The 11,704-nt window shown below is 43.7% G+C and overlaps 1 protein-coding gene across 1 annotated transcript; it reads right to left on the bottom strand.

Annotated features, from left to right (window-relative positions):
• Positions 1 to 9,454: 9,454 nt before the first annotated feature.
• ier5 (immediate early response 5) lies at positions 9,455 to 10,953 on the bottom strand. Its single transcript, XM_063063684.1, has one exon. It carries the CDS (start codon positions 10,761 to 10,763, stop codon positions 10,008 to 10,010), a length of 756 nt encoding a protein of 251 aa, XP_062919754.1. The 5' UTR covers positions 10,764 to 10,953; the 3' UTR covers positions 9,455 to 10,007.
• Between the last annotated feature and the right edge of the window lie 751 nt (positions 10,954 to 11,704).

Genomic DNA, 11,704 nt, shown 5'->3' with positions numbered 1-11,704 from the left:
AGAGGGCACAGCCTCAGGATAGAGGGGTGCCCTTTCAAAACAGAAATGTAGAAAATTTCTTTAGCCACAGGGTGGTGAACTTGTGGAATTTGCTGCCTGATGCAGCTGTGGAGGCCAGGTCGTTGGGTGTATTTAAGGCAGAGATTGATAGGTTCTTGATAGGACATGGCATCAAAGGTTACGGGGAGAAGGCTGGGAACTGGGGTTGAGGAGGAGAAAAAAAAGGATCGGCTGTAATTGAATGGCGGAGCAGACTCGATGGGCCAGATGACCCAATTCTGCTCCTATATCTTATGGTCAAATTTTTTGGTGATAACAACCAGCCTATTCACTTTAAAGTCATAGATCCTGGGGATTACAGGACCTTGGGAGTTATGTCCTCTCAGTCCCAATACACCATTTTAACTATCGTTAGTTTCTTTCACCTCTTCATTCACTCTAGCATAACTTTGTGCAACAATATACCGTAGGCAGGCTCAGTCTTCCAGACTAGGGTGCTGGACAACAATAAGCAGGAGAGCCTGGATTAGCCACTGTCCCTTGAGGTGCCAACTAGTTCCATCCATTCCCTTGCCATAAATGAAACTCCTCGAAGCGACCACTTATCAGCAGAGTTGCACCTGCTTCTGTGGGATTAGATGACTCTGGATCTTCTGGAAGTATACTGCAGTGTCTCTGGCTGACAGCATTATTATCATCAATAAACAAAGTTCAAAGTAAATTTTGTTATTGGAGTACATATATGTCGCCACATACTACCCTGAGATTCATTTTCCTGAAGGCATACTCAGTAAATCCAAGGAATTGCAGCTATAACAGGATCAATGAAATATCAACCAGGGTTCAGAAGACAACAAACTGTGCAAATGCAAATATAAATAAATAACAAATAATGAGAACATGAAATAATGAGATAAAGAGTCCTTAAAGTGAGTCCATTGATTGTGGAACATCTCAATGGATGGGCAACTGAGTGTCGTTATCCCCTTTTGTTCAAGAGCCTGATGGTTGTGGAGTTTTTGAACCTGTTGGTGTGAGTCCTGAGGCTCATGTACATTCTACCTGATGGTATCATCAAGAAAAGAACATGAACTGGGTGGTGAGGATCTCTGATGATGGATGCTGCTTTCCTGTGACAGCATTTCATGTAGATGTTCTCAATGGTTGGGAGGGCTTTACCCATGACATACAGGGCTGAATCTACTACATTTTGTGGGATTTTCTGTTCAAAGGCAGTTAGTGATTCCATACCAGGCAGAGATGCAGCCAGTGAATACACTCTCCACTACACATCTATAGAAGTTTGTCAAAGGTTTTGATATTGTGCCAAATCTCTAAATCTAAGGAAATAAAAGCACTTGTGGCGCTTTCTTCGCAATTGCATTTACGTACTAGGTTCTGGACAGGTCCTCTGAAATAGTAATACCCAGGAAACTGAAGTTGCTAACCATCTCCACATCTGATCCTCCAATGAGGACTGGCTCATGGACCTCCAATTTCCCTCTCCTGAAGTCTACAATCAGTTCCTTAGCCTTGCTGACATTGGTTGTTGTTATGACACCACTCAGCCAAGTTTTCAATCTCTCTCCTGTATGCTGATTCATCCCCTTCGATACAGCCCACAACAGTGGTGTCATCGGCAAACTTGTATATGGTGTTGGAGCTGTACTTAGCCACACAGTCATAGGTGTAAATCAAGTAGAGCAGAGAGCTAAGCACACAACCGTGGTGCACTAGTGCTGATGGCGATTGTAGAGATGTTTTTGCCGAACTGAACTGACTGGAGTCGGCAAGTGAGGAAATCAAGGATCCAATTGCACAAGGAGGGATTGAAGCCAGATCTTGGAGCTCATTGATTAGTTTTGAGGGGATAATGGTATTGGATGCTGAGCTATAATTGATAAACAGCATCCTGATGTATGTAGCAGAAGCAGGAAAAGGAGGACATCAGGCTGGAAAATCTCAGACGGTCACACACAATTCAAGAACCTGTGCGCAGGTCAGAGGGGTGGATGCTCAGACAAGGAGAAAGTTTTCAACAGGATATCACAAATAATAATAATAATAAATACTTTATTGCTGAGGGGGAAATTCTTTTGTTAGAGCAGCAACATTTAAAAAACATCTAAAGTCAGCAGTGTGCAGACTTAACTAATAATATTATTTATCAATTTGCAATAATGTGCAATAATGATGTACAAAATAATAAATGATGGGCATGCTCTCCAAAAAGGATCTTGGGAAGGGAATCAGAAATTGGATCTTGCTCCTCCACACTGACTCTCATGGTGCAGTTCAAATTAATGGGTGGGAGTCAGATAGCTTTCCCATCAAGTCAGGGATCAGGCAGGGTCGTCCACTCTCCGGTCTTGTATGTATGCTACAAAGAACCCTTTGCTCATCCATCAGGAAGGCCGCAAGTATAAGTGGGAAGATGCTACCAGGCAATGCAGGCACACAAGTCAAAACCCCACTTATGCAAGAAAAATGTTGCCATCTTCTGCTTGGATCCACGGTCAGTTCATGGGTTGAGCAGCATCTACCACTAACTCGAGATGGCATTTGGGGCCAGGAAGAACAAAACCGTGCTCTTCGGTAACTGGCCCATCTGATCCAATATCCCCTTTACCTTCAGGACTGCTTCCAGGGATGCCCACCAGGACGAACATTAAGTGCTACTGGAAGGTCATCAATTCAGAGAAAGATGCTTTTTGGTCTGCAGCACAGTGAGACATCTGAAGGGCATGCTGTAGGCTGGCACACTCCAGGCTGCAGGCGTGCATATACGCAACAGTACAGACTCTGGTGTGGACCACTGTATAGACACCTTCTGCTACCACAAATGAAGGGGCCGAATTAGGTGGGCGAAAGCTCCTCAAACAAGCGAAGGTAGTATCACCCCAAGGAACTACACGAGTGGCAATTCTGCTATGTTTGCTTGTGCCTTTTCTCTTTAATGTTTCCATTAAATATGCTGTCCTCAAATGTACAAGTTTTAATTTCGCATTGTTTCTTCCTTCGTATATATGTTTTTTTTAAATCATAAATAAAGTCTGTTTTTGGAAAGGGTTCTAAAAGAGGTAGCTGAAGAGATTATAGAGGCACTAGCAGTGTTTCAAAAATCACCAGTCAGGAACAGTTCCAGAGGACTGGAAAATTGCAAATGTCACTTCACTCTTTAAGGAAGGAGGGAGGCAAAAGGCAGAAAATCATAGACTGTCTTTCTCGTGGTTGGTAAAATGTTAGAGCCCATTATTAAGGACGAGGTTTTAGGGTACTTGGTGGTACAATAGAATAAACAAAAGTCAGCATAGTTTCCTTAAGAGATGTTGATGATAAATCTGTTGAAATTCTTTGAGGAAGTTACAGGCAGGAGTAAAAGGATGTTATTTATTTGAATTTTCAGAAGCCCTTTAACAGAGTGGCACACATGAGACTGCTAAACAAGTAAGCAGCCTCCAGTATTACACAAGATATAACCATAATTCTTTAAGTGTGATTTTAAATACATTTCATTATGTAATATTGTGATATAACAATGTGATGTGATCATGTGATAATTCATAAGATCATAAACTACATTTCACATGGTAAATCCCCAGAAGAAGGCCTGAATACAGTGGATGTGGAGAGAATGTTTCCAGTAGTGGGGAAAGTCTAGGATAAGAGGGCATAGACTCAGAATAAAATAATGCCCCTCCAAGAGGAGAATGGCAAATCTGTGGAATTCATTGCCACCAACAGCTGTGGAGACCAGTCATTGTGTATATTTAAAGCAATGGCTGACAAGTTATAATGCAGTAAGCGTTAAAGGTTACAAGGCAAGAGAATGGTGTTGAGAGTGAATAATAAATTGGCTGCCTGGCCATCTCTGGCCCCCTCCTTGTGCACATTTCTCCCAATACAAGTGCAGGGCAATCAACAAGATACGTTGCAGCAACACTTAAACAGTACACACAAACATGCAAACTCCACTAGCGCCAGGAAGTACAGAGAACTACCCATTTCAAATTCCCTTACTGTGCTGACTTGAAAAGAGACTTTAGACTGGAACCCTGGAATTTCTTACCGAATAGTGTTGAGTTTATCTGCACTGTAACCACTTCTGTAACTCTCCACCAGCACCAAAAGGGGAATTAATACTGACTTTGCAATGTCCACAGTCATATACAAATAATCAGAGCTACCTGTATCTAGCTGACTCCCCACATGTATGAACCTGATCAGAGACTGGATGGGCAGGAGAATATGAATCCTCAGCCATTCCTGACAGCAGTTAGTCATAGTAAACAAGTCCCAACAGTGGTATTGAGCACCACAGAGCCTCGGCAAAACTTGAGCCTTTGACCAGCCGCCAAAATTGGAAAATAGGATCTCAGTTTTTACTGCTAGAACTGGGCATAGTCAAGTGTCAGATGTTCCCTCTCTTGACACACATAGGGGCACGGTGGTTTGGGGGGGAATCCCAATTACTTTGATCCTGCTGAATAAACCTGTGTCATTGAGTAGGTTATGGACAGCAGATGTAGTCCCCATCCAGGGAATGAAGTGCACAGTCCTGACTGAAACCTGGAGCAGAGGGAACCAGTGGCTGAGACAAACCTTCAGAAACCCCCACTTGCCAGCATGGTTGTCACCAACACTGGTAGGAACTTTCTTTGAGTACTCAAATCAGCTGATTTCCTCCCACTGCAAGGCAGTAAGTGATAATATAAAATTGGGAAAACCAGGATTTACAGTACAACCCCCCCCCCCAACCAAGCATCAAGGAAATCTGATCACTTCTCAGTGCTGTCAGAATTACACTATGTCAAAATTAGCTAACTTATTTCCTTGTGTGAAATACAATTCACATATTTTATTGATCTCATGTCTAGGGCATACCAAGATCAATTATAACCCAGAGAGAAATACAGTGCAGAAATAGACCAGTCAATTCATCAAATCTATGCTAACTATCAAATATCCATTTATAATAGGGGTCCATGGCATGAAATAAGTTGGGAACCTGATTTACACAAATTCTACATTGCCATCATCTGCTCTCACACCTCACCACACTCCCCCCCCCCCCCGAAATTAGGCTCACCAGCACACTGGGAGACTATTTACAGTGTGCAATTAATTTCCACATCTCTGGCATGTGGGAAAGAAACCAGAGCATCTATCAGAAACCCATGAGCTCACCAGAAGATGATGCAAGCTCCCACAAACCACCATTTGTTCTCCTGCCACCCACATACACCCTGTAGCTCCAAGTTGCCAAGCCTGTTAACTGATTGGATGCAAATCCTGGGGTAAGTTCAGTTACATGTGAACTCCAGATAGTGCCAAGGTCAGTATCTTGATTGGTTGGAATAGAAACACCAATGCCCAAAAACAGAAAAACAGTGGCCGATACAGCCAAGTTAATCACAGAAAACCATCCCCGCCATTGAGCACATCCACAATAAAGTAGCATCCATCCAAGAACCCCTACTGTCCCAACTAGCTTTCTTCTCACTGCAGCCATCGGGAAGGAGGTACAGGAGCCTTAGGTACACACCACCAGGTTCAAGAAGTTATGTCCTACCCTTCAATTGTCAGGCTCCTGAATCAGCATGGACATATTCACTTAACACAAAACTGAGTCAATCATTGAACAGAACCTCTTGACTAACTTTTAAAGATTTTACAACTCACATTGTGTTATTTATTTATTATTATTTAATTCTGCATTTGCACAATTTCTCAGTCTGTGTGGTTTTTCTATTAATTCATTGCACTCTGTTCCACCATGAATACCTGCAAGAAAATGAATCTCAGGGTAGTATTTAGTGACATATACATACTTGGAGAGTAAACTTACTTTGAACCTTCAAGTTTATTGTAGAAGTGAGGCAGCAGGTCTAACAGCTATACCACTCTGCTGCCCTAATCTAGATACCCTTTCACCAGAGGTCAGGATTAAACCCCAGTTTGCTGAAAAGTGAGGAAACGCAGCTCCCCTCAAAGCAGAAACATGTTATTTCATTGAATTACTCCAGCTCATTCACATCCACTTAGCCTCATTTCTGTCTGTTCAAATAATCAACTCTAAGCCAGGGCAGATTCTGCCCAGGTTTTATTACAAAAAAAAGGCATACTTAACTCCTAAATGGACAGCCTCCAACTCTTGCTCTTCTGAACAATTTACACTTAACTCAACTTTCAGGCTCACCAACCCAAAGGCTGATTTACATCTTCGAAACACCAAGCCCTGAACACATTTGACAATACAAAAACAAAATGGTGGAATCTTGGATTCAGGAGGATAATCAGTTGGAAATATGGGCTGTGGTCATCCTGCAATTTGAGAGGGAGAAGCTAAAGTAGTCAGATGTATCAGTATTACAGTGGAGCAAGGGAATTATTGAGACCAGCCAAAGTTGATTGGAAGGGGACACTAGCAGGGATGATGGCAGAGCAGCAAAGGCTGGAATTTCTGGGAGAAATTCAAAGGCTGCAGGATACATACATCCCAACATAGTATTCCAAAGGCAAGATAACATAGGCTGACAAGTTAAAGCCAACATGCAAGCAGAAGATGGAATATAATAGAGCAAAATTTGGAGGGAAGTTAGAATATTGGAAACATGAAAACCAACTAAAAAAGCCATAATGGGGGTGGGAGTTGAAATATGAAGGTAAGCTAGCCAACAATAGCAAGGGAATACCAAAAGTTTTGTTTCAGATATTAAGAATAAAAGTAGTGAGAGCAGATATTAAGACTGCAAAAATGACACTGGAGAGATAATAGTTTTGGATAGTAATGACAGTCAAACTGAATAAGTATTTTGTACCACTGTGGAAGACACCAGTGTTGGAGAGTGTATGCCAGAAGTTTGAGTATGTCAGGGGGCAGAGTGCTTGCAATTGCTATTACTAGGGAGGAGGTGCTTGAAAAGCAGGTGTAAAGAGAAACAAATCACCTGGACCAGATGAACCCCCAGAGCTCTGAAGTAAGTACCTGAAGAAATTGTGGAGGCATTAGTATTGATCTTTCAAGTACTAGATCCTGGCATGGTTCTAGAAAACTGCAAATGTCATTACACTGAGACACAGAAGGAAGAAAATTGTAGGCCATTTAGCCTGACCTCAGTGGTTGAGAAGATGTTGGAGTCGATTGTTAAGGATGTGGTTTCAGGGTACTTGGAGGTACATAATAAAATAGGCCAAGTTCAGCATGGCTATCTTGAGAAAATCTTGCCCAACAAATCTGATAGAATTCTTTGAGAAAATAAGCACGATAGACTAAGTAGAATTGGTAGATGGCTGCTTTGATTTTCGGGGCTTTGACAAGGTGCCACACAAGCTTCTAAATAATAGAGCACTGATTGGCAGGAGACAAATGTGAATAAAGGGAGCCTTTTCTGATTGTCTGCTGGTGAACTAGCAGAGTCAGTGCTGGGACCACTTTTTATGTTTTATATCAATGATTTGGATGACAGAATGGCTTTGTAGCAAAGTTTGTGAACAATACAAAGATGGGTGGGTGGAGGGGCAAATAGTGTTGAAGCAGGAAGGATGCAGAAGGACTTGGATTAGGAGAAAGGGCAAAGATGGAATACAGTGTAGGGATGTATGGTCATACAACTTAGTAGAATAAAAGTATAGACTATTTCCTAAATGGGGAGAAAATTCAAAAATCTTAAGTGCAAAATGACTTGCGAGACCTTGTGCAAGATTTCCCAAAAGTTAATTTACAGGTTGAGTCATTGGTGAGCAAGTAAATGCAATGCTAGCATTCTTTTCGAGGGGACTAAAATATAACAGCAAGGATATAATAGACTTTACAAGGCACTGTTGATGCCTCACTTGGAGTATTGAGTGTATTTTGGGCCCGTTAGTTCATGAAGGATGTGCTGACATTTGAGAGAGTTATTAGATGAGGAGTGATGATGGCTTTGGGCATGTACTCTCTGGAATTTAGAATAATAAGGGGAGATCTCATTAAAAGCCATCAAATGTTGAAGGCCTCAATAGAGTGAATGTGGTGGTGTTTCCTATGGTAGGGAGTTTAGGAACAGAAGACAGCTTCAGAATAGGGCTGTACTGAGAGAACAATAGAGAAAGGTATTGTCAACATTTCAGGTCAAAACCTGCATTGGGATTGAGGTGGAAAGCCATTTGTAGCTGTACAAAGCTTGGTTAGGCCACGTTTGGAAGATCAAAATTTAATCAGCCTGGTCATTTCCCTTTTACAATTTGTTCCTTGTATTTTTCTTGGTTCCACACAAACTACTGATTTTGAATTTTTTTTTACCCTTAGAAAAGATGTTTTCAAAATCATGTAATCACCTTACACTGTATTTAGAACAGAATCAAAATTATCTACAATTTCCCCAATGTGTAAAAAACTATAGCCACATTATTTGCAGGGCAAAGACCCCCCCCCATAAACTTTAAAATACCCAAAGCCACTGGAGCATGTATGGTGGTTAACTAGTCCTACTGCTGCAAACTCCATTTAAACAAGCCAGCATTTACAATTGATCCAGCAGGAAAATTATCACTAACCAACAAACCAAGGATCAGAACTAAAAAGGTAGCCATCATAAAAGTCAGGATTTTCACTTACAGAAAAGGGGCAACTTAGTGAAATTCTACACGGGTCTGAGGCTCCCCCACTATAGGAAACATCCTCTCCACATCCACTTTATCTAGGCCTTTCAATAGATTTGTGAGATCCCCTCATTCTTCTGAACTCCAGCGACTTCAAGCCCAGAGCCAGCAAACACACATATCACGAAGCCAGTGATCTGAGGGGGAGAAGGCAAGAGAAACAAATTCAACTGAGTGCCCGGCTTTCACCTGGAATGCATTACACAAGCATCAGGCACCAGCGAAAACCCCCTGCTTGCTTGCTCTTGCTCTTCTCGGCATCCGCTCAGCCACCAAGCACTGCCCTCTTACTTCAGTTCTCCCCCCACACACCCCACCCCCGCACAACTCGAGGCTAAACAGCAAAGATTAAAGTAAACTAGCAGCTTTTTCTTGGAGAGGGGTGGTGGCGGGAAATATGTTGGACCGCCCTGCTCCTGATCACTTAGGCAGGATATAGTTTCAACTCGACACTGACGGAATGGAAAAGTCGGCCAACTTTTGGTGGGGGCGGGGTTGGAGAGTACAAAATGAAGGAAGTAAGTGGTTACACTTAAACCTCCATAGAAAAGTCACTCAAGAGCCAAACACGCCAACTCTGGGCGGGTGGCTGTGTTTAAAATACAGTTGCGGTTGGAACTGGGTGAACTTTACCCTACTTAGCACAGACAAAAGCAGCACTGTCTCTTTAAAAGAGCCCAATGCATTCCTCCCAACAATAGCCACAAAGGAAACGCCCCTCCCCCAACCGGCACAACGGCAGCGGAGTTAACCCATCGAGGTCCAGCGCGTAAAAACAAGCCAAAAGACCAAGATTAAATTAAAATAACTTTTAATTCGTGTAAATTATACCATTAATACAATGAAAACAGTATTACAAAAACGGATAATCGAACACATTTGATGTCTTTATAAAACAAAGACGTTAAATAACCCGCACAGCAATCTAAACTGCTCAGTACGAATGCAATGCATATTAATATCTGCGAAAGGGCGCAGAACAGACGGGAAAAAGGCAACTTAATCAGCAAGTTGTATCTGGTTTCGATATACTGAAAAACTTTGAAATACTCTTGCTACCTTTTCAACATTTACCCAGGTCGCACTATTAAACCAGAAACAAAATCCACAGGAACTCCCAACTCGAAGAAATGTCCTCCACCCGAGACTGAACACGCCTGTCAGAGGCCACCTATCCTCGCCATTTCCTCATTGAGAGGTGGTGAATGAAGCTGCTCTCCACGTGATGCTGAGGGCGCCTTTTGAGAGGTGCAGGATGATACGAACCAAACCTCCCCAGTCGTGGCACATGCTCCAGAAATGAGAACCAGTCAAAGCCGACAAAGTCCTGGTCTCCATCTCTACTGTCCCAAAGGGCGAAGCTTTCAGAAAGCGACAATCGCCCTGTTCCAGGAACCCATGTTCCCCAGTACTTGATCGCAACAGATCTGCCCGCTCTCGCCGTCACTCTCCTCCTTACTCAGGAGCCCTGAGAAACTGGAGCCAAAGATGTTGATGAGGCTGGAGACATTGGAGGTCTCCATTTCCTCTTCCTCTTGTGGGGTGGCAGTCGAGATGATCAAATGCTTCTCGGTTCTGGGCCTTTTGAACAGACTTTCAGGCTCGGCTTCCCCTTGCTCTCCGCTCCTCTTTTTACGGACGCAGCCCGGCTCTCGAGTCCCCCTAGCCTCCAGCTGCTGGGTACAAGTCGCAGGGGGCTGGCGGGGAACACGCTGTTCCTGCGGGGCCTTTGTCTCCGACCCTTGCTCATTGGAGGGCGGGCATAAAGTCCTTTCCGCCTCCGCCCAACTTGGCGCCTGTTCTTGAGGTTCAGTCCTTTCCGCCGCCTCCGCCCGGGCAGGCCCGTGTTCCCCGAGGCCCTCGCCAGCAATCCTCGCCTCCATCTCGGCCCAGCTGGGAGGCTGCTGGCCGCCCATTGCCGCCGCCACCGGCTGGAACTGGCCTTGCGCCCGTAGGTAGGACTCTTCCTGCTCGTTCAGGTAGACCTGCCGGGCGCTCCTGAGCACCAACGACACCAGCAAGTTCTTGTGTAGTTTGATGCCACCGCGCTGGACCCGGGACGAGTAGATCTTGCCGAGGGAGATGGTCATAATGCGGTGCGCCTCCACCTTAAACTCCATGATCCGGCTTGCAAACTTTCACTCCCGGGAATCGAACGGGGATTTGCCAAGGAAGCAGACAAACCACCCAGTGGGAAGCTACGTGCAGTTGGATGAGGGATTTTCCCCCGACTAACTGGTACCAGCAAGGAGCTTGCGAGCTCTATCTCCCAGCCACACAAAACCACCACGCCGCTTCGGGATAATAGTAACCGTTTAAAAATAGCAGTACTTTATACCGCCCAGCCGACTCAACACTGTCCAATCACCATCGCCACAGGCGTTCCAAAGAAAACGCAGACCAACACATCTCAGCCAATAGGCGTCCAGGCCCACCTCAGCTTTATTTGAATAAGAGCCGTCACCAAACCGCTCTTAAAGCGGCATGATCTACATTTTCCTCAGCATATTGTACTGAATTTCAGGTGCACACCTTAAAATACAATGAATCCCGAAGAGAAGAAAGGCGATTACCTCCCTTTTTCGTTTGTTTGTCTCCATTATGGGAACAGACATTATTCAGTTTGCTACAATGTCCAAAAATAATTGTGTGTTTAATTTCAATTTCAAACTGGGTATCTTTCTTTGTGGCTTCTCACTTTCAATTATAGACTCAAACCCTGTAAAAATCAGTACAGATTCTGACTCTCCTTGTTTGCATTGAGGTAATATCTTTACCACTGTAAAAGAATTTGAGACCCAGGAACTTCTATCAAAGTGACCAAATCCTCAAATGCATGTGTACCTGCCCCTTGCTGAAGTCAATGACCAGCTTTTTCACTCTGCTGATATTGAGAGGAAAGTTGTCATGGCACCATGCCACTAGACTCTCTACTTCCTTTCTGTACTCTAACTCATCACTATAACCCACTACTGTGGTATCATCTGCAAACTCGTAGATGGAATTACAGTAGAATCTGGCCTTGTCAGATTCAGGGAGTAGAGTAGCGAGCTGAGAAGAT

This window comes from Mobula hypostoma, chromosome 12 (genome assembly GCF_963921235.1).
Source record: "Mobula hypostoma chromosome 12, sMobHyp1.1, whole genome shotgun sequence".
NCBI classification, from domain to species: Eukaryota; Metazoa; Chordata; class Chondrichthyes; order Myliobatiformes; family Myliobatidae; genus Mobula; species Mobula hypostoma.
Note: the sequence above shows the minus strand (reverse complement) of the source record. Positions and strands in the feature narration are given on the sequence as shown.

Excerpts from the sequence above, each read along its gene's own strand:
- ier5 (XM_063063684.1), bottom strand. The coding sequence starts at position 10,763 with ATGGAGTTTAAGGTGGAGGCGCACCGCATTATGACCATCTCCCTCGGC.